This window comes from Stegodyphus dumicola, chromosome 6 (assembly GCF_044657685.1).
Source record: "Stegodyphus dumicola isolate Sdum_Otavi_A_Nest chromosome 6, ASM4465768v1".
Lineage (NCBI taxonomy): Eukaryota > Metazoa > Arthropoda > Arachnida > Araneae > Eresidae > Stegodyphus > Stegodyphus dumicola.
Window position 1 is genome coordinate 7,867,229 of NC_140773.1, and position 25,574 is coordinate 7,892,802.

The 25,574-nt window shown below is 35.8% G+C and overlaps 1 protein-coding gene and 1 long non-coding RNA gene across 2 annotated transcripts in view; both read right to left on the reverse strand.

The window, feature by feature from the left end:
• Positions 1 to 25,574, reverse strand: part of LOC118196472 (gamma-interferon-inducible lysosomal thiol reductase-like) — a 77,722-nt gene that overhangs the window by 35,685 nt on the left and 16,463 nt on the right. Inside the window, exons 2-5 of the mRNA XM_085818032.1 lie at positions 17,684 to 17,827; positions 14,517 to 14,591; positions 5,817 to 5,912; positions 2,555 to 2,698 (exon numbers count right to left, since the gene is read on the reverse strand). Of these exons, the coding sequence (XP_085674158.1) occupies positions 2,555 to 2,698; positions 5,817 to 5,912; positions 14,517 to 14,591; positions 17,684 to 17,827 (459 nt within the window). The remainder of the gene's footprint in view (positions 1 to 2,554; positions 2,699 to 5,816; positions 5,913 to 14,516; positions 14,592 to 17,683; positions 17,828 to 25,574) is intronic.
• On the reverse strand, positions 5,945 to 14,510 carry LOC146996666 (uncharacterized). The gene is made up of 2 exons (XR_015041569.1): positions 7,457 to 14,510; positions 5,945 to 7,364 (listed from the first exon to the last, which is right to left on the reverse strand). It is a non-coding gene; the product is annotated as an uncharacterized LOC146996666 (long non-coding RNA).

Sequence of the window (25,574 nt, forward strand, 5' to 3'; positions counted from 1 at the left end):
TTTGCGCAATGTTTTTATAGTGGTATTTTTATTCTATTTCTATGCTATATGAAAGTAATAATTTAACCTTTCTTTAGTATTTTATACTCGTAGTAAATGTATTTAGTCTATATAATATATACATATATATATATATATTATATTCTATATAACGTATTTTAAAGTATTTAAATTTAATAATATTCTAATTCTTTTAAATGTTGGATGATGTTTTTTATTTCGATATTCAATTTCAGTAATATTTTAATCTAATTAAACGTTGGCACAATGTTTTTATAGCGGTGTTTTTATTCTCTTCTTTGCTATCTGAAAGTAATAATAACCTTACTTTAGTATTTTATACTCATAGTAAATGTATTTATTTACACTAGCCTGCCATCTTAAAAAACGACATTTTCAACAAAAAAATTAATCCATTATTTCTAACGATATTTATTTATTTATTTTTTTTAAGTTTCGAATTGCGTAAAAACAGCGTTTTCAAGATGGCTGACGTTTGTAGAAATCGCGCCAACAATTGCGCCAACGTAAATCGCCAAAAATCCGTGCAACCGTCTACCAAAGTAGCACCGGTTATACACAATTTTTGGTACACCACGCTCAAATACAAATTGTAAAGGCGATGAACCAAAAGTCGCCAAGCACTAGGTTCTGCAACCCTACGTTTCCCGTTTTAACCAATCGGAGCAAACAGCAGTAGAAACGGTCTGTAGCTTTGTGAATAAGCCTGTCACCTGTAAGGTGCTCAAGGCTGTTGCCAACCACAGGTGTATCTTGTCCTCCTTGCTACGAGGTATTTCGTGGGCTTGGCCTGACTATAGCTCAGACAAGTGAGCATTAGTAAACAGCAACAACAACAGAATCAAGTAGGACTTTCTAAGGGAAACTAGCTTAGGGTTATATATGAATGTATGATAATGCTTCATTTGCTCCTTAAGTTTACACTTATAAAAGCTTATTTACTTAATTTTGTTGAAGAACGACATTATAGGTTATCTTTGTCACATTGCATTTTCAAAAACATCGAGCTCACATAGGATTGCTTTACTTAAAGTGATCCTAATGAGGCATTTTGATAAATGCATACATAAATTTATTACTGCTAACAGGGTCATTGTGTAAATGAAAAGTTAAATCTTATTTATAAAAAGAGATGTCCGAGATTAATATGATTCTATTTTAATAGCGCTCGAGAGTCATAAACATTGGCATATATTACATAAATATGAATATACAGGGGTTGGACAAAAATATGGAAACACCTTTAAAAAAACATGTTTCTTTGCTTAATATGGTGTAGAAAACCTGTTGGCATCCAAAACAACTTGCAGTCTTCTCGGAATGGATAAATACAGTTTGGCAAGGGAATATTATACCATTCTTCCTGAAAAACGGTGGCAAGTTCAGATAACGATGTTGGCGGTGGATAACGAGAACGCACTTTCCGTTCCAATGTAGACCACAAAGGTTCGATAATATTCAGGTCTGGTGACTGTGGTGGCCAGGGGAGATGGGACAACTCATCATCGTGCTCAGAAAACCAGTCCTGCACAATGTGAGCTGTGTGAACAGGGGCTTTGTCGTCTTCGAAGACACCATCGCCATCGGGGAACAAAGTTTGTACCATGGGATGAACTTGATCGGCCAAAATGTTCACATAAGTCTTGGCAGTCATGTGCCCTAACACAGTTATCACGGGGCTAGCAGAGAACCACGATATGGCTGCCCAAACCATAACAAAACCCCCGCCATGTTTCACTCTTGGCAACAAGCAGTCTGTATTATAGACTTGAGATAGCGTTCTCCAGACGTAAACTCGGCCAGAAGTGGGAAACAATGTGAAAGAAGACTCGTCAGACCATATTACTCGTTTCCACTGCTCTATAGTCCAGGCTTTATGACTTAAGCACCACCTTTTCCTGTTACGGGTATTAGCATCACTGATGAGTGGCTTCTCAATTGCAGCACGGCCAGCAATTCCCTGTTTATGAAGCTCCCTTCTAATTGTTTTGGTACTCACAAGGTTCGGTAACACAATATTCATTTCAGCAGTAACTTTTGCAGCTGTGGTCTTCTTATTTTTCGTCACAATTGCCCTTAATGATCGTCTGTCACGATCACTCAGGACACACTTTCGTCCGCGCTGTGATTTAGCAGATGATGTTTTTCCACTTTTCAAATATGCGGAATAAATCTTCAATACAGTACCTCTTGAAACACTAAACACCTCGGCTACCTTGCTTACGGAAGCACCTACCATACGTGCTCCAACAATTTGCCTACTTTCGAAGTCTGTTAACTCTGACATAATGCAATGTCAACCTCACATAACAGTACTCCGACAACAACTGAAGTGTTTAGCACATTTACGAAGTTGTATAGGTGGCGTCAGTAGTCAAAAACGCCAGCGCCACCTACATATTTCATTAAAATCTATCTTTCTTTTCAAACATGCATTTTACAAGGTGTTTCCATATTTTTGTCCATCCACTGTATCTACCTCATTAGAAAGCTTTTATATTTCACTACACTATGTACTCAATTTTTGACTTACTTCGTTCACCGTTATCCAGGGAATAAACTTATGACGTGGATTCAAAGCTTCAGTCTTCTTTGCCATTTGATATTCTAGATTATTTCCCAAAGAACCATCTGCACATTTCTTGACGTTATATTTCAGTGCTGGATCTTGAATGCACTAGGGATAAAAACTGTGTTAAAAAAACAGCAAGCTAAATTTTGTAACAACATGGCAATATGAATAGGGCAGATGTGGTCTGCTCCACATATGTAAAAGGCAATTTTCTTAAGCACTTATAGTTTATTTTAAAAATAGAGTTTTTCCCATGATGCGAAATTAAAATCTCAGCATTTTTCTGCACATAAAAGATACTTTTATTGCACAATCATATCGGCGATTAATTGAAAATGACGTTAAATGAGGCACAGAATAGAAGAGGAAGAAAGCTTCCTATTATTGAAATCTACAGTGATGAATGTATGATGCTGATTACAGTGATAGTTGTCTGTGTTTATACTTTCCCAGAGCTCCTGGCGTGATTCCAACGTCCCTATTTGCTGTGCATATCAAGGTTTTTATTTCCATCATTTCCTACTGTTCACTGCCACAGTCGCTAATGTACAGTTTAGCACTCATTTCGGGTTTTCATCCACAGAGAACCCGTTGGCGCTTCGGGAAAGAACCCGTTGGCGCCGTTGCAGTTTTAGTCGCCAAGCTCGAGCCGAGCCGTAAGCGTGATATTTTCTAAATGTGGTTTTTTGTGATGTAAATTCAAGTTAGCAGACAATGGTAGTAAAAATTCACAGAGAATAAATATGTAGATGTAAAAAATAACAGGTTAAACATGATATACGAAAATAAATTTGTATTAAATTCAAGTTAGCACAGAAAACAATGTATTAAACATAACGGGAAGTAAAAATTCATTTAAAAAATAACAATTAGTATTTTTATACTTACGTTTACAATATACTTATATGTATTTTCTCTAATTCATATAGAATACTAATATTTCTATTAAAAGTGTCTTTTTTCACTATTAAGTACTTTGCCTGTTGATTGATGTATTTCGGTAAGAGCCATGCCCATGTAATAAATTTATGAATGCATGAACTTTAATACATCCATTTTACATAGTTTTAATTTTTTTTGAAGTTACTTGCATACAGCTTAAAGCATTTTACGTTGAAACAAATACCTATCCCTTTTTCATAATATATTTCACAATACAAATAACCTTCAACAGTAATCAAATTTTCTTCAGTAGCATTTTAAAGAAAACTAGAACTTTATACATTTTAAAATTATTATAGGGGTTGGAAACCTCATGGTTCTGCGTGCTTACAGCTGTTAATAATCAAGAACATAACGTGAACAGCCATGTTACAAATTAGCATTCGCCCCTCCCGCCATAATTTCTTCCTTTGATCCCGAACTGACGACCCGAGAACCGGCATCTTTCGACGAAAACTTCTTTAATTATGCGAAAATTTTTCTATCTATTCGTTGTTAAAAAATTCAGAAAAAATAATAATAAATAAGAAAAAAATATAAATCTCCAAATGCGAACAACGACAATCTTCGCATAAGGGAATAGGATGAATTAACTAGGTTACCAGGTTTGAACTATTATCGCCAAAGTTGGCGATGTTTACATTTACCGGGTTCTCTGCGGAAGTGCTTCCCTCATTTCTGCCTGCAAGTTTCAACTACCAGCTCAAACAGCTATAATTCTCTCGCCTTTTATAGGCAGCGCTCTGCGATTGCTTACGGGTTCGTAATGGATTGAATAAACTAATGGTAACTTGATAAATTTTCCAAAAGTAAACCTTTACAGTTCTGGAACTTTCTACAGAATTACTGGCACAGCTCTTCTCAGTATGAAAGAACACAATCAGTAGTTAAATATCAAACTACTAAGAACGCAATGCACAGGGCATCTAGAGAGCAAACCTTGCAAGGAGATCTCTCAATACTTCGACTTCAACTCGGGGCTAAAAACTGAGAACTTATACTTCCTCTGGCCTCGTATAATTTTACAACGAGCGCTGAGGAATATCCAGCGTCTTCCATTCCTCGAAATTACTGAAAGGCATATACGGTTAAAGTTATATACAAGGACTGGATAGGGATCAATTACAGTTGCACAGGCACCAGACAAAAATGTCGTTAAAATTGGTAACCTTTGACGATTTTCGCAAAATTTGGCCACAAAAGTCAGTCTCAAAACCCGTCGCCATCTTGTCAATATCTCGCCAGTTTTGCCAGATAGCCATTCACCCCAGTGTTAAATAGATTTGTCTCTGTAATCTTATTTGTCCAGCAAAGCTTCGCATTTCTTGAAGCCGTTCACGTTACATTATACAAAATTCGTAACAATAATTAACCGCCAATGGAAAAAAGCATCACCTTCTACAGGTTAAAACAGCAACGGTTGTTGGCCTGATCAATCAATTATAGTGAATGGTGGTAGTGCTATTTTATAGTTAGCTACTGTAGGCGTTAAGTTGTAAATAGAAGCTTTATCGTTTCGTTTAAAAGGTGGGGTTTTCTGATGTTAGTTGCTCGAAGCATCGTTCTTCTCTCCCCTGTTGCTGAACCATGGTTACAGAGGTCGAAGGACAGTGCTTTAGTGATAAGTTCGTGATCAAGCTAAAGGTCCTACATAAGCGAACTATTAAGGATCTGTCGTTCTTTGTTCCAACTAGTAGTTGTAGTTCTTTATAAATTTATCAAAAACCTTCCTTATGAATGACTGAAGAATTTCCATTCAGACAGTTTTCATAGGACTTGCAAATGACAAATTTAAATCGCACCATTTTCTATGCTTTCGTCAGATGACTTCACCCATCATAAAGAATCAACTTTCTGACAGGACATCCACACCACTTCTCTGCGCAGTCCATTAACTCAAGTCAGCTGGTGGAGTTTTCATACCTTTTACTCAAGATGTACTTTTTACGAAAGCTATTTACTTATTTGTAACAAATGAACAACTGAACTTCGAATGAAATCGGAACTCAAAGGACCAGAAAGAACTCTTTACGAGAGGTGAAGTCACTGATTTCTCTGTTTTTTCATTTTTTGCAGTCTTCATGTGTTCACTGCGGTGCATACGTTTTATACAGATTAAGTTTCAGCAAATATTTTTAATAACGTGGCTAAAGAATTGAAAAGCTAAAGAAAACATTTTATCCAATATTACCCAATAATTTAACTGAAAGCCAAGAATTTACATAAGATTTCCTAATGCATACAATAAATATTTCTACTGAAGAAGAGAAGATTGACTTACTAAATCAAGGGACGCATGTTGAGATGGACTATGGAAAGCACAGTTAATGAACTTGATCCTGCTTACTGTATCATTCACAAAATATGTGTAACATGTCTGTAAAAAATATATATATATATATATAAATAGGTAATTCATCACAAACCTTTAAAAAACATTTTCGTAAGCATAGATGTCTCCAACTTTGTTTTCTTTTTCTTAATAAATAAAAATAATTCTTTGTTTCAAAAACCTCGAGACAGACTTCAGTAAGTTTTTCCTCCCAAGAGTCAAATTTCCTAATTCAGCAACACCGAACCTTATCAGATTGGTTTGGTTTATTTAATTATGGCAAAGCACACTAGGGCTATCTGCCTAAGGGTAGGGATGCCTTCGTGGAGGACTTTCTAAGGAGCCGTATCAGAATAAAATGTTATTAATTTTGAAATGAAAGGTTTCTAAGGAGCCTTATCAGAATAAAATGTTATTAATTTTGAAATGAAAGGTAAAAAGGATTAAAAACACTTTTCTGGGTATAAGACCCATGCCGTATAAAAATTTTATTTCGTAATTTTTATAACATAATATTTTTTAGATTTTGAAAGTACCATAACATAAATATTTGAGTCAATTAAAACATTTTTGTAACTGCAAGTATACAGCCAACTGTGGAAAAAATAAAGATGAGGTAAGGGCTTTTGTGAACAAAACGTGAGCATGTGTATACGTGTATATGTTACGGTGAAATACCGAAATCTGGAGAATGTCGACTTTCACCGGTGAATATCAACATTCACATAGTCGCTTGGTGCATGTCCGAAGTATTTTCCAAATAATCTTATTTCTGACTTACACCGGTAAATGTCGACATTCACCATGCACTAATGGTGAATGTTGAACATGTAAGAATATTATATTTTCTTCTCCGTCATTCAGTCGCGAAAAAACGCACTTGAGACTTAAAATAAGAACTTAAGAATATAAGAACTTAAAACACACAGTACATTCAAAATGAGAAAGGAAAATAATAGAAGTTAAAAACTTACTAAATTATGTGATTCCAATCTTATTTATTGCAACAACTTAAACTATTATGACACTTTGAATTGCACAAGAGACCCTTGCTTTTACAACTGCATTTATTTGTGGAACACTTCCTTTTGCAAAGACAGCATGTACATATACTCCTCTCTTTTCGACCTACACCAGAGCATATCTGTGATTGTCGACATACACCGGTGAGGGTCCGAATGTACAAGAATGTAATGCAATACTCGATCTTTCACCGACGTATTTGGTGAATGTGGACATTCTCCGGTGAAAGCCGACATTCTCCAATATCGGTCTTTCACGGTAACATATATACTATATATAATATATATATATATATACACGACAATTTTTGTAATATTTTAGTGTAGAAAGGGCTTAAAAATATAAGAAAATTGGTAAAAACTATAATTTTGGATATGTAGATTCATTACCTCAGCAAATTTTATTCACCAAAATGCATAATAATAGCATTTGAAAGTTTCAGATTAACACTTCCAGTTGAGCAAAATAAACAGCCTGTGAATGGAAAGGATTAAAATTAAATACTATTACTGTAAAAGTACTGCTACACTTTTTCTATTACAAAATTTAACAGTTATTACTATTACCTTTCCTCGAAACGCCATTTTCTTAACTTTTCAACAGGTGCTAAAGCAATATTGATTTTCCTTATTTATTTAAACTGGCTTCCATTCGCGTTATTACTTAAGATTCAACACAAATTTTGGTACCTTTCATTTAAAAGGGCGCCTCTTAGCACCAAACATAAATGTTGACATGAAATTAAATAGATGGCGATAACATTAATGATACACAAAGCTTCATGAAGACAATGACTCATTTTTTAATTAATCCAGAACCAATATAAAAATTTTATCACATTAATTTCAAATTAGAGAAAGGCCTAAAACTTCCGATTTCATTTACCACTGCATAAAGAAATTTATCTTTTCGTGCAGTCGCCACCATATGAGTTCGATGAGTAAGGAGTAGTTGTCCGAAGTTGGACTGCTGGTCTGAAAATCACACTTTCAATTTTTCTGCAGCGAAAATTATTCAAAAAAACAGACTCCATTGGAGAATTCGATTTTCTAAAGGCGTTTCACATTTAAGTTGAAGATGATGGTTCGGTAAAACCATCGAAACTAGTCCTATGAAAATTTGCAAATATAAAGCTGATTTTTGTTCTTTGACTTCTAAATTAATATCCTATTTAAGGTTAACTTGTTGGTATTCTTATCTTGAACTTGCTAATCCATGTGCTTAAGCATCTGAAGAGAAAATTCCTAAATTTGATGTCCATTCTTCCTGCTTATTCGCAACTATGTCATTGGATAGCTATTCCTGACGCCAAACGTGGTAATCTTTTCGTGGTAATCTTTTCATAAGATTACCACGTTTGGCGCTTTAGCGCACATTTGGAGACTGGCACTCCGTTGCGAGAGAGTGTCAAATTTTTTATTCGCCCTGGATTGAGCAAAAGCAGCTTCCATCAAGCATGTCTGACAAATATTCAATGTCCAGGAGCTCTTTAGAAAACTTTGATGCAGGTACTTCTGGGGTACGATTTACAGTTTGGAGAATTAAATGAATCTTCGCAACTTCGACTGAGCTGCTTTTCCATTTTCTCATAGGCCCACCAGCGGCCGAGCGGTAAAGTCGCTGAACACTGGTAGTTCGGTCCGAGGTTCGAATCCCGCGAACGGGCTGGCTGCATGGGTGTTTTCGTGGTTTTCCCCATGTGTAACGTGTATACGAGCCAGTTTCCCTTAGAAAGTCCTCCACGAAGGCATCCCTCCCCTTAGGCAGATAGCCCTCGTGTGCTTTGCCATAATTAAATACACACACACACACACACATTTTCTCATAATGTACTTCGTTTATTTTTGTTAATGTTTAGCAATGGTTCTTTAAAATCCAATGATTTTTTGAGTTCAAAGGATCAAAACCTTACAATCCGAAAAAAAGTTCGAGCGCTATCCAATGAATTATGTTTCTTGAAACACTGGAGCATCGTATTTTATTTCTGAAGAATTCCACTTGTTTACAACGTGTAACAATTATTTATCAAGAATAAATAAAAAATATAATTCTTTTTAAGAACTGAATAAATATCAACACCTGTTCCTTACTTTTTCGTATCATTTTCAGAATCTTTTTCTTCTCTTTTTCCTGAACAATAATTTTGTACCTTAAATTCCTGTTTCTAGTCATAACGCAACATGCTACTACGATAAGATCGAATAATAATAAATCGAACTTTTTGACGTAGTAATCTGCTATTTCGATGAAAAAAGAATATGTCAAACACTATTACACAATTGCAACGCATATTTTTTTTTTTCTCTTCATGTCAGAGATACCAGAATTCTAAACTAACAAGCAATCGTGACTAACAGATGTTCAGCCAGTCTCTTATCTTGTCTAAACACCTGTTAAACGCGATAAAATTACCATTTTCCGTAGCTGAACTATGAAAAATTTAACATTTTGTAGCTGAGACTCTTATAAAATGAGCATACTGTAAAATTAAAGTACAAGCAGAAAACCCTTTAGAATATGAAGGACAGCTATGATGATAAATTTGTTGCACGACCCATTTCATTTGTGATGTCAAAAACAGGTGAAGTTCTTAGATTTGATCCCAGTAATTTCTAATAAAAGAAACTTACCTCCAAAATGATTGCAGAAGTATAAAATAAATCGAAATGATTTTTTCGGAAAGTATAAACAGCAAGTCAGTTCAAAATTTATAAAGTAGGAAATTAATAAATCTCTTTTTTTTACAAAATATTTTTAAATAAAAGTTTTATTACAATTTGGAGCCTATTGTAATTTTCACCGTTTTTACATTAACCTGAGCCTTAATGTAATGAATCAAAGAGAAGTACTCAGTCAAGAAATTATATATCTATAAAAATTTTTTATTCAAATTAACACTATTTTATTATAAGTTCACGCTTGAAATGACTTTAAAATCTCTGCTACTAAAATATACATGAAAGTACATTTTTCGCTACATCTAAAGGTTTCTATACTCTTGTAAAGAGTGTAAAATGAACAAATATTCAAAGTTTCGCTTTTAAAACCGCAAATACTCAAATTTGAAGTCCTTTCATTGATGATGGATGATAATAATAGTAATAATAATAATAAACATTTCTCTCAACCATTTTCTCTTGAAATAACATGTTAATGCTAATCGGTTAGACCATATTGCTGATACTGCAAACAAACTAAAAAATTCTTAGGAACGAAATATATTGTTATTAATCTCGGTACATTTGCTCTACTATCATAAAAAATAATGGATATGGTAAAAATGAAAATAAAAATCTAAATGATTGCCAAAAAAATAAGTTTACTTGGATATACTAAATTTTGCCTCAAATTTCTCATTTGCATCAGTATACAACTGGCAGAAATTCGACTTTCCTTTATTTTTAAGAATCGGGCGAACACTCCACAATTGGCATCAAAATAATTAGGTTAGGTTACTCAAATAACGCAAAGCACACACGAGCTCTTTGTCTAATAGGAGGGTGCGTGTGTTATTTGAATATGATTTTAAACCTACGAGGGCACGCTACCTTTTAAAGTTGGAGTTTTAATAAAAGAAAAAAAAATGGTAGGCAGTCTAATAAGGCCTAGAGGAGTACACAAGTAAAATTTTGTGGAGATAGCACTTATCGTTTTAATTATGTGAATGTGCCCACTTGATCGAATAGAGCATCGAAAAGAGTGATGAAACAAGCATTATTGTCAATGAACCGACCGATGAGATGCGGAGAAACAAAGAATACAGACTCTCCAGTTGTCCTAGATGATCGGCGAGCCCGGTCTGGGCACACCTAGGGTTCGCCGTTTGATTTTAGGCAAGATTTCAAGGTAAAAATTTAAAACTAATGTAGAATAAGGAGATTAGCATACAGTCAAAAATATAACATAGAAATTTCTTTTCAAACAATTCCTTTTATACCCTAAAAAATTTGGAAGACTTTTTTGAAAAATGAGGGTCTTAAAAAACTAAACATGGCTAAAATATATAGACTTGTTTGCGTTAAGCTGCCATCTACTATAAATAAAGAAGGTTCAGAGTAACCTATAAATCCTTTTTCATTCAATTTTTCTGTGCAAACAGATGAAAATTTTTTAGGTGTGTACAGACCGGACACACTGTGCCGCAAAGAGTTAAGAGGAGGAATGCCTTCGTGGAGGATTTTCTGAGGGGAACTGGCTGGTATTCGCGTTACGCCTAGGGAGAACCACAAAAAACGACCACGCAACAAGCCCGTTCGCGTGGGAGCGAACCCAGAGGAGGTCGAAAGCGGGTCCTAAAGAAAATCCGGCATGTATTCGCATTACACGTAGAAAAACCCCCGAAAATCAATGAAGCAGCTAGTGCTTTCATTTGAGATCGAACCCAGTCTAACTCTAAACATTCAGCATTCTTAGCTACTCAACTACTTGGGGGGGGGCAAAAAATGTTTCAAATAACATTAAATTAGTTATTAGAAAAAGTAAAGGTCTGTTAGCATTGCTTTCTAATATATACGTTTTTGAAACAAAATATACCTTACACGCATATTTCATTTTACTATTACTTCCGTATCAACCATATCGTCTGTTAGCGCCTGGATACGGAGATTGACGTCAGTTATTTGATTTATACATAGCACATGACATTCAGATACAGCATGGGTTATTTGCTTAAGCTCCACCTGCGTTTTCCTCGAGACAATGCTTATCGACAGTTAGTTTATCAATAAATATTCGCTTTTCTTAGTAACATGTCCATAATCTTCGCTGCTTGCTCTTAGCCACTTTTTGAGTTTTATGCATTTAACTTTAAAATGTTTTCTATTTGTTATTTTCTTAACTCTTCTCCGGTGTTTACAATTACTAATCAAAAGTTATCAACTTTTTTTTCAGAATTAGATCATTACTAAAAAATCGAGAATATTCCAATTTCCATTCGGCGAGTCTGTACTAAAAAATAACTGACAAGTACAGTTATAAGAAAGAGTAGGAAGACAGATCCCGTTTTCAGCTTGATCAAAGTCTTCTGTATCCGGATCGATCTTAAATTACTGAGGCAAGAAATGATGCTATCTTTATTAAAATGGTATTTTATATTTTGAAATTAATTTTATAACAATGATAGATATTTAAATTTATTTCGCATTTAACTTATTACAAAGGCAAAGTATGGAAGAGCTAACTAACAAGGGAAGGGTTGCCTTTAGCAGGATTTGAGAGAGAAAATGGCGGTGAATCTTCGGATTATGGTAACTTGGCAATTTTTTGGCAAAAATTTGGCGACCAACCCTGCTCCAGCAACCTGAGAATTCTTTTTTTGGATGTCATTTTGTTTTCACGAAGTAAAGGCATGTTTTTACTACCTTGAACGAAGTAAAAAGGAAGTATTGTAATCGCGAAAAGTTTCAGACAGCATATTTCAACGAAAATATCCCTTTTGACCGCTATCGAATGCAATTTAACGATGTTTTTGCGTGATATCTGTACGTAAGGACAGAATAAAAGACTCGTTTCCTCCAAAAAAAAATTATAAAACTGCCTTAAAATTAATTCTGAAGAGAATTTTTTGTGGCGTCTGTAACGAACGTATGTACGTACGTATCTCGCATAACTCAAAAACAAGTAGCCTCAGAACGTTGAAGTTTTGTATATACGATTGCTATAACATGTAGATGTGCACCTCGTATTTTGGTCTAAATCGGCCGCACCAAACGTATATAAATATATTTATTATATATATATCCACTCTGTTACCCGGCTCAGTGATCTCAATTTCTTTACGCTTATATGTTTGTAAATTGTACATTTTTTGCTTTAAAAATGATTGCATTATGTTGTTTTTATCTTCCGGTTAAGATTTTTATGCCTTTAGTGAATCTGTATGCAATAATTTTAGAATTATCAACAATTTTAAAGTTGTCTAAGTGCCGCTAAGCCTTTTTTTTTATGGCGGCCATTGATGTTTACATTTGAAACAGGAGAGTACTGGATTTTTTGCCAATCTAGAGAAACTTAGCTTCGCAACAACAAAGATAACGCATTAATTTATTATTGCCAATTAAATCATGCTTAATTCTTTCTGGAATTTTTTTGAGGAAATAAGTGTTTAAGATTTACTTCGTAATTTTTAATATAGAAATTTTGAGTTTTTATGTATTTTTGCCTTCTCGAAGTGAGAACTGAATTAATTCAATGAGAAATACTCAATCGTCTGTGAAAAACTGTTTCTTTTTTGTTTTGTTTGCTTAATTTCTTTTATACATCATTCTAGCTTTATTATAGCATTTGAATAGAACTTGTGGCAACGATTAGATAATTCTATTCTTTAAATGATATAAATTTTGTGCATTCTGAGTTATAATGTGAACGAAATATAATACTGTTAAGTAAATCTAGCGCCAGAGTGTCGCTATGGTAAACAAATACTAGAGTGAATTTTAAAGAATGCATTTATTCTATTGTGGTTTATGCGCTGTCGGCGAAGTAGATTTAATTCAGTCCAATAAGTTTAAATGAAATGCAAGAAAAAATGCGTATAATTTAATATTCCGTTCAAGGAAGTCATGTGGTGTACACATCAGAATTTTTTTTTTTTTTACTCAAAATTTTTTCTAACAATCTGCTAGCCGAATTACGCTTATGCTAGAACTTTTATCGAACAAAAGTGCTTAATCATGACGAAGATTACGTGCGAAATTGTTTCTGAGTGCTTATTAGCTAAAATCACGATCGGAATTTTCCCAAAGTCCTTTTTCACCAGATTTTTTGCACCGCCATTCAAACGTATCTGTAATATCTTTCCTTTCACACAATCTCATTTCATTCCCACATGTTTGGACATTCATACTTATTATATGCAATTAATCCTACGCTCATACACCATTCAAGCAACTCTTTTGGATGATCACATAAATGCAATTAAAATTTGGTGTGGTGTGGTGTGGTGTATTTAATTATGGCAAAGCACACTAGGGCTATCTGCCTAAGGGGAGGGATGCCTTCGTGGAGGACTTTCTAAGGGAAACTGGCTCGTATACACGTTACACATGGGGAAAACCACGAAAACACCCATGCAGCCAGCCCGTTCGCGGGATTCGAACCTCGGACCGAACTACCAGTGTTCAGCGACTTTACCGCTCGGCCGCTGGTGGGCCCAATAAAAATTTGGAATTTACTTTAGAGAGGACCCTGGGATCCAATTATTAAGCAACACTGTTTCACACAAGATAGAAGATGGAATGTACTTCTCAGATTATTGCTAAAGTCCCAGCTACTAACCTTTATCGCCTTACCAAAATGTCACCAAACTACTGTTACCATATTCCAAAGATTAGCCAAAATGTAAATGTGTTAAATTATTCACGTTAACAGATACACGATAAACTATGGAAATGTTCATACAGTCAGCCCGTTCGCTAGGAATCGAACACGGAAACTATCAGTGCATAATTGTCTTTTCCACCAAACCATTTACGAGAGTACTTTTATGAAACTACAAAAAAAAAAAAAAAAAAAAAAAACAGCTGTTAGCATAATAGGAAGTATTGCATAAAACTGCATTAACAAACGTTATCAGCACACCTTTTAGTCCTTAAAAGAGTATTGATAAGAATATTTGCCTATACTTACCTGAGCAACATTTCCATAACATTCTTCTGCTCCATGTTGACACATAAATACGTATTTGCCACCTTGGAGTTTGTACTAAAACAATAAAAAAATTGTGTATCGTAAATATCATCGAAATAGCTAAATATGTTAACATTTTATTAATGAACCTTTTGTAGAACAAATTTAAGATATGCAGAGATTAAAAATACTACAAACCATTTTAATATAAAATTCACAATATACAATTTATTTACTGTTATGCATTTTCAATACATCCAAGTATACATTACAATTCATTTTAAGCAATTCTCGCAGTCAAAGCTGCAACGCTGAATTATGGTGAGAGTTGTAGGCATAAAGAATTGACATTAGCTTTGTAAATACTTTTATGCATTTCTCACTTTTGTTTACAATTAAATTAAAGGCTAAGTAAAGTAGATTACTTCCTGAGTTTTGTGCAAGAATCATGAAAGTAAAAACATGCTAATATGCTATAACATTTATAACAAATTTCTCTAAAACAAATACGAATTAATATTCAAAATTAAAGGGATTATTACACCGATTCATCCAGAAAGTATTATTAAGCATATTCTTCGTGAATTTTTAGCTACCTGTTACAGGCTTGTCAAAAGTAAAAGTAAAGACGATGCATTTTAAAATACAAATGTATTTTAATTTGGAACTTGTCGCAACAAGATTGCAACTTCATCTCAGCTTAGATTTCCGCTACAGGAAGGACAGTGTCAAGCACGGCAACATGCAAAAAGCTGCAAAAAAGATGTCTGTATGCTAGGCGGCTGGTATTGCGTTTCCCGCTTACCTCTCGCAATCGAAGGAAACGTTTATATTGAAACGTAGTCTTATAAATTGGACTGAAAGTCAGCAGAGGTTTCTTCTGTTTTCCAAGTCCTGCTTTGCTTTGCAAAGTGATTATCGATTTGAAGAGCATTACATATTCGATATATTGCATCTAACTTAGGAGAAAGGGGTATCTATGTAGGAGATAATGTTCTTGTATGAGAAGGAGTATCTTTAGATGGGCACACCGACCTCTATATAGTACCACGTGGAAATCCCATTGTTCTGAGGAACCGGGACGACATTCTGGATCTTATTGTTGGCTTGTATGCTGCGGCAAAATGACGATTCCTCCATTTTACAAGCAACTTATGCCTGTCCTCACACTGCTTGCCTCATGCACCAGTTTCTTAAAGAAGAAACTAAAGACCAAATGGAATCGCCAACACGTTTTCTCGTCTAAATTCCCATTTCAGCATGTGTGCGACTCTTTCCGGAGGCATTTTACTGCCGTCCGCTGTTATGATTTAATAACCCTCTCTTCCAACCCTAGACGGGCTTTACGCGATCAATGGACATTAATACTCCTGCAGTTCATTGAAAGTACCATAAACTGTAAGAATTGTAAGAATTGGAGGCTCCCTTGAGCCCACCTGGACACGAGTGCCCCATAGCTCAAAAGACGGGGCCCCGTATCTCCACAAACGAGGGCAGCCAGTAACCCAGCCACCCCCAAACAACAAACAAAAGTACTATATCAAAAATAAGTAAGCACATCTAACACAAAATTGCAGACCAACAAACAAACAAGCAAAAAAATCTATAAACACAAATTCACAACATAGAACACCACAGATAGCTAAAACCTATATAAATACAAAATTCAGTTTTAACAGAAGATTCCTACCAGTGCCCTATTTTCATGGATAAACTTCATTAGACCAATAGAATATGATTTAAAAACTTTACAATTAATGACACTTACATTAAAATCAGTAATGTTAAAAATCTGTGTAATAGGGGCTGTTAAACTACAATCAACCACGAAATGCCTAGCATCACCATCAACCTGACAACTATTACATAATTTATTTTCCTGCAGATTAAATCGGTTGAAATAGAACGGAAACCTACCATGTCCAGTTAAAACCTGATTTAACATCAATATTGTTCATACATTTCATTTTATTTGTGATTTTAATTAGTTCCATAAATCCTTTGTTTTTAAGTGAAGAGAACCACTGTATTTTCCATTTATTAACGTAAAATGTTTTCATTCTTCGAATTGCAATTCTCTTCGAATCTGTTACTTCAATATCCATTGCACTGACATTTGAGACCGCCTGCTTGGCCAGGCTGTCGGCACTCTCATTACCAATAAAGCCTACATAGGCTTTAACCCAATGCAGCTTAATATTTAAATATGAACTCAAAGTTTCTAAATGACTATTAATTTCGACAATTAATGGATTGAAATTGTCTGGGCGGAAGAGCGATGTCTCATACCCTTAACTGTATGGAACATCGCTGTCAGGCCTGTATTGCTATTTGAAGTGATCATACTCACTACCGAGAATTTTTTTTTGTATTTAATTTATATGTCCGAATTTAAGAGATTTTATATTCCTCTTGATATCACAAAATGTAAATACTCTGAAAACCGTTTTTCGTGTGTTTTTAAGTTTCTTCAGAATCGCTTTCGTACTTTTTCAGTTATCAGCAGTTTCCTCATCTGTTGTTTAAATTTTGGAAACCGATGTACTTCTTTTTCCTTGATGTTTTTCAGTTTTATAAGAAGAATAACTTAAAATCCAAAATTTTAATTTCAGACATATATATTTGATACGGAATATGATTTAATAAAAGAAGACCTTTCCTTAGATGAAACCTTTAAAATAATTGCAGTTAGTAACAGAGTATGAAAAATAAATGAAAATTGTTTTAGATATTTAAAAGACTGGATGTTTGTTAAATAAAAAATATCAGAAGTTTCAGAGAACTAATGATCATTATAATAAAATCCTGATTTTAGTCAATAGTGTTTAAGCTATTTCTGAATTACTAAAACATGAAATAAAGTATTTGTAACTACGATGGTTAGAATTACTTATGTATCTAAACTCTGCAAGATGTTTTCGTGTAGGAATTCCTAACATACATTATTCGTTTACGTTTATATTTATACATGGAGATAATCATGAAAACATGGAGTATGGTAATATACATGGAGATAATTATAAAAACACCGCAATACAGCTAGCCTGTTTACTTGGCTTCAAACGTAGAAAAAACAGAAGTGTTTAGTTTGTCCCATTCAAGAACATTGTAGTATGCATCGATAAAATACACAATATAAATCTGAAAACAGAACAACATCTACTTACTCGAGCATTTCCATATGGAACCAGTTCCACTTTCATGTAAGAAGGAATAACCTCATATACAGGTTGTAACTGTTCGGCAAAAAATGCACCACTATCTGGACATAACGACTCATAGTAAACTGTGACTTTAACTGGTCTAGAAACCTGGAAAGAAAGATTTCAAGTTAGAAACAAATATATAAATGTATATGCTTTAAAAAACTGAAAATTTTATGATATATATTCGTCGGGATTCGAAGCTGGATTGAACTATAGGGAAAGGACAAAGATTTATGCTCTCGGCAACTGGTGGATATGTGCCAGGATTTCAATTAGTTTTTCTAAGGAAAATCCTATTAGCCTGGTAATTTCGGCGATAGATGATCCAAAAAACGGGTCTCATCTGCTTACATGGAAATCTGTAGGTCTGGTTTTAACATCATTCCAGAATGCAGAACAGAGGCTGTAGCTTGAATTTTACTAGCAACTGAATGGCAAGTACTAACTTTGCTAGTACTTACTCTTCAACTGTAATGTTATTTTATGAGTATGAGCTTATTACATTCTTTCAAGAGAACATTTTATATTATTTTATGAGTCGTGAGTATAAAGCACGTTCGGTGTTTCCTGTTTTCATAAGCACAATTTTGTTATAGATTATAGTTTTCAGTTACAATATGTTTTAGTGCAGCTTTCTTTGATTTCCTATGAAATAACCACGCTCCAAAACCTTAAGAATTTTTTTTGGCGGATATGAAAATGCTTGTTAAATTATATTATGACAGAAAGCTAAGATTCGGCAAGACTGCTTGACGAATTACGCAGATTTATGACTATCCAGCCTGATCACCCGAATAGTGCTATCCAGAAAGTACCGTAAAAAATTTAAAATGGGTTAGAGTGTAGAATTTATAACATGCAGCAATTGGAAAAATGCATTACTGGTATTTGCGTCTCATCCTTTCTACCGTAAAAGGTGATTGCCATTCAGTTACGACAGTTAGTGAGGATATCGGCAAATGTTCCTGCGGAATTCTGAAGGAACTGATGCCTCTTTTATTTAATAAACAATCAGTATTCGATCGGTTTCGTTACAGCACTTCATAAAAGGGCTTTCGATGAGTTCTATTTTATTAGGCCATTCGGAAGCTTCGTTTAGAATGCTGGAGTACAAAGTTCCCGTTCCAAGTCTATTACTGTTTTGTTAGCTGACCATTTCATGTCCATTAAATACACACGTTTTTGATGGTAAGGTCTCATAACACTCATAACATTAAAAATAATCCACTACCTGCTGTTCTGTAGTAAGCAGGTCAAGAGTTCCAAAATACAAGAAAAAGAATACAGCAAGTATTCTAAATCCTTGTTTACAAAAACAAAAGATAGCGTAGCTTATCGATAATCATCTGGGTTACACTAAACGAAGCCGCAGATGTTATGAACGCGTTACGATTTCACGCTTATGCATAACTGATCTTGCTCTGCTTCGTAGCATTTTCACGGTTGATGGGATGATACGTAAATACGAATGGTTCTTCGATGAGATTTTTGTTCAGTCAGAAGTCCGATTCTACACGCCATTTCATCTGGTGAGAAAAGGTTTAGAAGAAAAATACACAAAGATAGTTATAGTAGTGCTAGGGTCTTGGTCTAAGGCAATAGCATGATTAATGAACTTATATTGAAATTTCAAGCTCTTAACAATAGCCACATGACAGGCGACCTCTTCTTTAAAGTTACTAAATGCTATTTTCTTTTCTTTCCAAAACGTCTAGTTGAACCATAATAGGGTAGAATCTACTAGACAGCGAGGACTCTTTGGTTACGCATACCGTCTCATTAATCTAGAATATGACACGGCCCACTCCTCATTCTACAATCCTCCGCATTAAGCGGGAAGTAAGAAATCAGGCAATATGCCGCTTTGGAGAACATTACTGTTATCATTTTCTGCCGCCAATCCCATACTTGCCGGAGACAGACGTCTTAGGTTTTTTCTACACCTAGTTCAACCCTAGTCCGCGAGGTTAACACTCCCAGTTCTCGAGTCTCATGACGGGGGCGGCCTTATTGGCCTGGAGATCTGACTAGTCGTCAATGATGCTGCTCACCAGTATTAAACGGGCCGCTCCACCACACGGAGAATTACACGGAATTTGGTGGACAAGGAACCAGTTGCTACACCGCTACCGATATCCCTAGTTTGGTGACTTAGCATCAATTCAATCAATCAATGTTGCTATTGCCGGAGTATTGCAGTTGTAACGCAATGTTTCCGGTTTGATGAAACTTTTGCCGGAACGGCGCATGACATGGAGAGTACAGACGAAGGTAAAATCCCGAGGAAAGGCTTGGCAGGAAGGAGGGGCCTAAAACATGGAAGGCGTAAACAGAAGTTCAATCGTAGCAGGTCAAGGTACATACAGGAGAGCGACAGGAACGCAGAGTCCATCGTTTCGATGCTCCATCAATCCCCTTTGGTCCAAAGGAATAATACGATCTTCCCTCGATGTTTTGGAACTGCCAGGCTTGTGTTTTTATCCCCCGGGCCGCGACTGTTAAAGTACAGATCCGAGCCAGTACAATAAACGAATGCCGGGATCTAGACAACGAGGAGACTTAGGCTGCTATCACACGTCGGTTTGTTTCGGAAGAACAACTGTTTGGAACAATTTTTCTGCTTTGTCACAACAGCCAATCACCACATATCGCTTTGGGGGTTAACGCAGGGGAAACTGGTTCCCCATTACAAACAAAGTGATAGCATTCGAAGCTGATAGCTGATTGGTTGAAAACGAACAACTTGCAATTTTTTTGGAAAGAAAGGAAAAAGTCGCACGTCTTTCTTTCAATAGTAAAGCAGGCAGAAAAATTGTCCGAAATAGTTGTTCGTGTGAAACAAACGCCGTGTGATATGGGCCTTACCAGCTCCTTTAGAGACTTGATCCGACTGAGCACTTATGGGAGATCATGGGGAGAAATCTAATTCGCAGTTAAAAAATAAGCAAGGCCTAACCCTTTCTCTGAAGGAGGAAATTTGTTTAACGCTTTCCGGAACGCTACCTTATAAAGTTGGAGTTTTGATTAAAAAAAAAAGGTACGCAGTCTAATTAGGCCTAGTAAGTCTAATTAGTACACAAGTAAATTTTTGTGAAGACAGCACTTATCTTTTAATTATGTAGGTGTGCCCAAAGTGGGCACACCGATTGAATAGAGCTTCGAAAAGAGTGCTGAAAATGCTGAAACGAACTGAACAAAATGCTGAAACGAGCATTGTTGTCAATGAACTGACCGATGAGATGCGGAGAAACAAAGAATACAGACTCTCAGTTGTCCTAGATGATCGATGAGCCCGGTCTGGGCACACCTAGGGTTCGCCGTTTGATTTTAGGCAAGATTTAAAGGTAAAAATTTAAAACTAATATAAAATAAGGAGATTAGCATACAGCCAAAAAAATAACATAGACATTTCTTTTCAAACAGTTCTTTTTATACCCTAAAGTAATCTAGAAGTTTTCTTTGAAAAATTAGGGTCTTAAAGAATTAAACATAAATAAAGGAGGGTGTGTGTGTGTGGTTATGGGAAAGCCTCGAGGGATATCTGCCTAAGAGGAGGAATGCTTTCGTGGAGGACTTTCTAATGGAAACTGGCTCGTATACACGTTACGCATGGGGAAAATCACGAAAACGCCCATGCAGCCATCCCGTACGCGGGATTCGAACCTCCGACCGAACTACCAGTGTTCAGCGACTTTACCGCTCGGCCGCTGGTAGGCATAAATGAAGAAGGTTCAGAGAAACCTATAGTAACCTATAAATCCTTTTTTATTGAATTTTCTGTGCGTATAGAAGGAAAATGTTTAGGTGTCTCCAGACCGGATACACTGTGCCGCAAAGGGTTAATGACATGCGTCAATTGGCATATTTGTTTATGGCAAAAATCACAAGTGCTATCTGCATGTCTAAGGAAGGCATGCCTAAGGAAAACTGGCTTGTATTCTCGTTACATATGAGGAATGCTTCAAAAATCAAACATACTGTACTGAGCCCATTAACTTTATTTATGAACTTTGGACTAAAAGATCTGAGCTGAGTACAGTCTTAACTGTAACAAATATCCTCACATAACAAGAATCAGATTCCCAGTATATTAGCAAAATCAAATCCCATATGTTTATATGTTATACTTACATAAAAATGCAAAATTCGTAGTTCAATATGCCTAATGCAAAAATTTAACTCTAATGTATTTACGTAATCCAATACTTTAATGAGTATACTCAACATTTGTGTTATATTATGTAATTATCTTCTTATGTTTAAATGTAATAACTCCGATGTATAACTCCAATCTTTCTTAGGAAAGAGAGTATGGTTTTTCATACTCTAGCTGGTTAAGGTATTGGGGCAATACGTGTTCGTGCACCTTTACCTGTTAGTATTACACATTAGAAATTTCTTGCCTTCCACTAGGAACAGAAAGCGGGGCAAGTTACTAATAATTACTGATGATATCTTGGTTGCTAAAGATTGTTATGTGCTAAATAGCAAGAAAGTTTTGTAGAAGACGTATTTATTTTGCTTGGTTAAACACAAATGAAAGATTTATGCAAGTTCAGCTGTCCGGACAAAATATCAATGATATTCAAGTTCAGCCACTTGGCCTCTTTTCAGACAAAATATATTGATTGATAAAGTACCTTTTATCCTGTGTCATTCAACTCAGTTTCATTGATATCAAAATATGTTGTGTGTGTGTGTGTATTATGGCAAAGCCTCGAGGGCTATCTGCCTAAGGGGAAATGCCTTCGTGGAGGACTTTCTAAGGGAACCCGGCTCGTATACACGTTACACATGGGGAAAACCACGAAAACGCCCATGCAGCCAGCCCGTTCGCGGGATTCGAACCTCGGACCGAACTACCTGTGTTCAGCGACTTTACCGCTCGGCCGCTGGTGGCCCCCACCAAACTACCTCAAAATATGTTAAGACAGCGAAATATCTATGTATGATGTAAAAGTCTACGAATGCTATCTTAGCGATGAGTGACTATTACACATACCTTTTCTTTATCTCAAATAGCAGATCAAATTGATGATTTGATCCTATTAACTATGATTTTATGATCAGTATTTTGCAATTTGATGACTGAAGATGATTTGTCGAGGGTTCAATTCTGTCAAATTTGGCTGAATTACTATTTTTAGGATTGCATTATAAGGTATTTTTCTCACTTTCCTAGCGTCCTTCGTGGTGTAGTGGTTCTGCACGCTGGGCCGGTATTCCAGAGGTCCGTGGTTCGATTCCCGGCGAAGGCGGTTGCATATTTTTCATCTTTTCTGCTTCCAGTTAACCCAATGACACTACAGCATAATCAGAAATTTATTGTGAATGTTCAAAGTTAATTCTTGGAGATTTGATATTTAGCACTCTTCTTATGCGATTGATTAATTCATTTAGGCAATGCACGCAAGTTTCTTGTTTAAGCATTGCTAACCGATTTAATTTAAGAGCACGCAGGGCGATATGCCAAGCGAAGGATACTTTCGTGAAGTACTTTTTAAGGAGAATCTAGCTCGTATTCACATCACACTCGGGTAAAATCACAAACGTCTTCTGCCGCCTGCTTGTTCGCTAGCAAGAGAACTCGACATGACTGCCTTAGGCGCTAAGTCATTGGCAGCTTTACCTTGCGTCAGTCTTGCGGCACCTCCTTTACCTTGCGGCAGCTTTACCTTGCGTCATTGGCAGCTTTACCTAGTCATTGGCAGCTTTACCTAAGGTTGCGTTCGTGGAAGATTTTCCAAGGAAAAGTGGCATGTAGTTACATTACACATGAGCAAAGTCACGGAAATATCATGCAAACAACTTATTATAATACACTATTTAGTGCATAAATTTGCCTTCTACAAATCTTGCCTAACAGTAAGTAACAATTCCAGATAAAACGAAATTGATGGCAAGTATGTGTAAAAAAGAATATTTTTTAATAAGTGCATAGAATATTATCTTTTCATTTAGGACAGAATGCTAGTTTTTAATAATAAGCGTAAGAAGGAAGCATAGGGTTCATACAGCTTACGGAATTTGATTTTGTATGGTGTCAAATTGTATTTAAAAATAAAAGTCATCAAATTTCGGTTGAAGCGTGTGACTACTTCGAAGTTTAATCAGCTGTCTGTTGCTAAAAATAGCAAAGATAAAACAAATCGTATATGATAAATGCTGCACATTTAGAGTGGTATTTCTTTTTGATAAAAACTACAATGTTGATCCTGTTTTATATCATAGTTAAAACAAAAGATTAGGTAAATACCACTTGAGATTTGAGATTTGGTCTGCATTCATGTAAGATTTAGTCACCAGACTTTCCTTTGTGTTATTTTGATATTATCAGATTTCACAAACCATCACATTTTTTTGAAACCATTAAATATTTGCTTAAACTGGGATTTTATTTTAACAAAGAACAGCTAAAGGTTGTCTCGGGAAATCCGATTTCGTGCCGGATTTTATCAGCAAAAATATCACGAATTTTCTCTTACACAAGAGGAAAAGAAAAAAATTCACTAAAACTTCATGCAGTCAGCCTTGTAAATTGTTGGAAATATTACAGTCACTGCTTCGTTGATTTTGCCAAATGACTATCAAACATGGAGCATTTATTCTTCTTAATTAATTTTCAGAAGTTAAAAAGCAACAGAAAAAACAAAACCTGTAATGAAACTACAGTGGATGGACAAAAATATGAAAACACCTTGTGAAATGCATGTTTGAAAATAAAGATTGATTTTAATGAAATATGTAGGTGGCGCTGGCGTTTTTGACTACTGACACCACCTATACAACTTCGTAAATGTGCTAAACAGTTCAGTTGTTGTCGAAGTACTGTTATGTGAGGTTGTCATTGCATTATGTCAGAGTTAACAGACTTCGAACGTGGGCAAATTGTTGGAGCACGTATGGTAGGTGCTTCCGTAAGCAGGGTAGCCGAGCTGTTTAGTGTTTCAAGAGGTACTGTATCGAAGATTTATTCCGCATATTTGAAAAGCGGAAAAACATCATCTGCTAAATCACAGCGCGGACGAAAGTGTGTCCTGAGTGATCGTGACAGACGATCATTAAGGGCAATTGTGACGAAAAATAAGAAGACCACAGCTGCAAAAGTTACTGCTGAAATGAATGTTGTGTTACCGAACCCTGTGAGTACCAAAACAATTAGAAGGGAGCTTCATAAACAGGGAATTGCTGGCCGTGCTGCAATTCAGAAGCCACTCATCAGTGATGCTAATGCCCGTAACAGGAAAAGGTGGTGTTTAAGTCATAAAGCCTGGACTATAGAGCAGTGGAAGCGAGTAATATGGTCTGACGAGTCTTCTTTCACATTGTTTCCCACTTCTGGCCGAGTTTACGTCTGGAGAACGCTATCTCAAGTCTATAATACAGACTGCTTGTTGCCAAGAGTGAAACATGGCGGGGGTTCTGTTATGGTTTGGGCAGCCATATCGTGGTTCTCTGCTAGCCCCATGATAATTGTGTCAGGGCACATGACTGCCAAGACTTATGTGAACATTTTGGCCGATCAAGTTCATCCCATGGTACAAACTTTGTTTCCCGATGGTGATGGTGTTTTCGAAGACGACAAAGCCCCTGTTCACACAGTTCACATTGTCCAGGACTGGTTTTCTGAGCACGAGGATGAGTTGTCCCATCTCCCCTGGCCACCACAGTCATCAGACCTGAATATTATCGAACCTTTGTGGTCTACATTGGAACGGAAAGTGCGTTCTCGTTATCCACCGCCAACATCGTTATCTGAACTTGCCATCGTTTTGCAGGAAGAATGGTATAATATTCCCTTGGCAAACATACAGGAACTGTATTTATCCATTCCGAGAAGACTGCAAGCTGT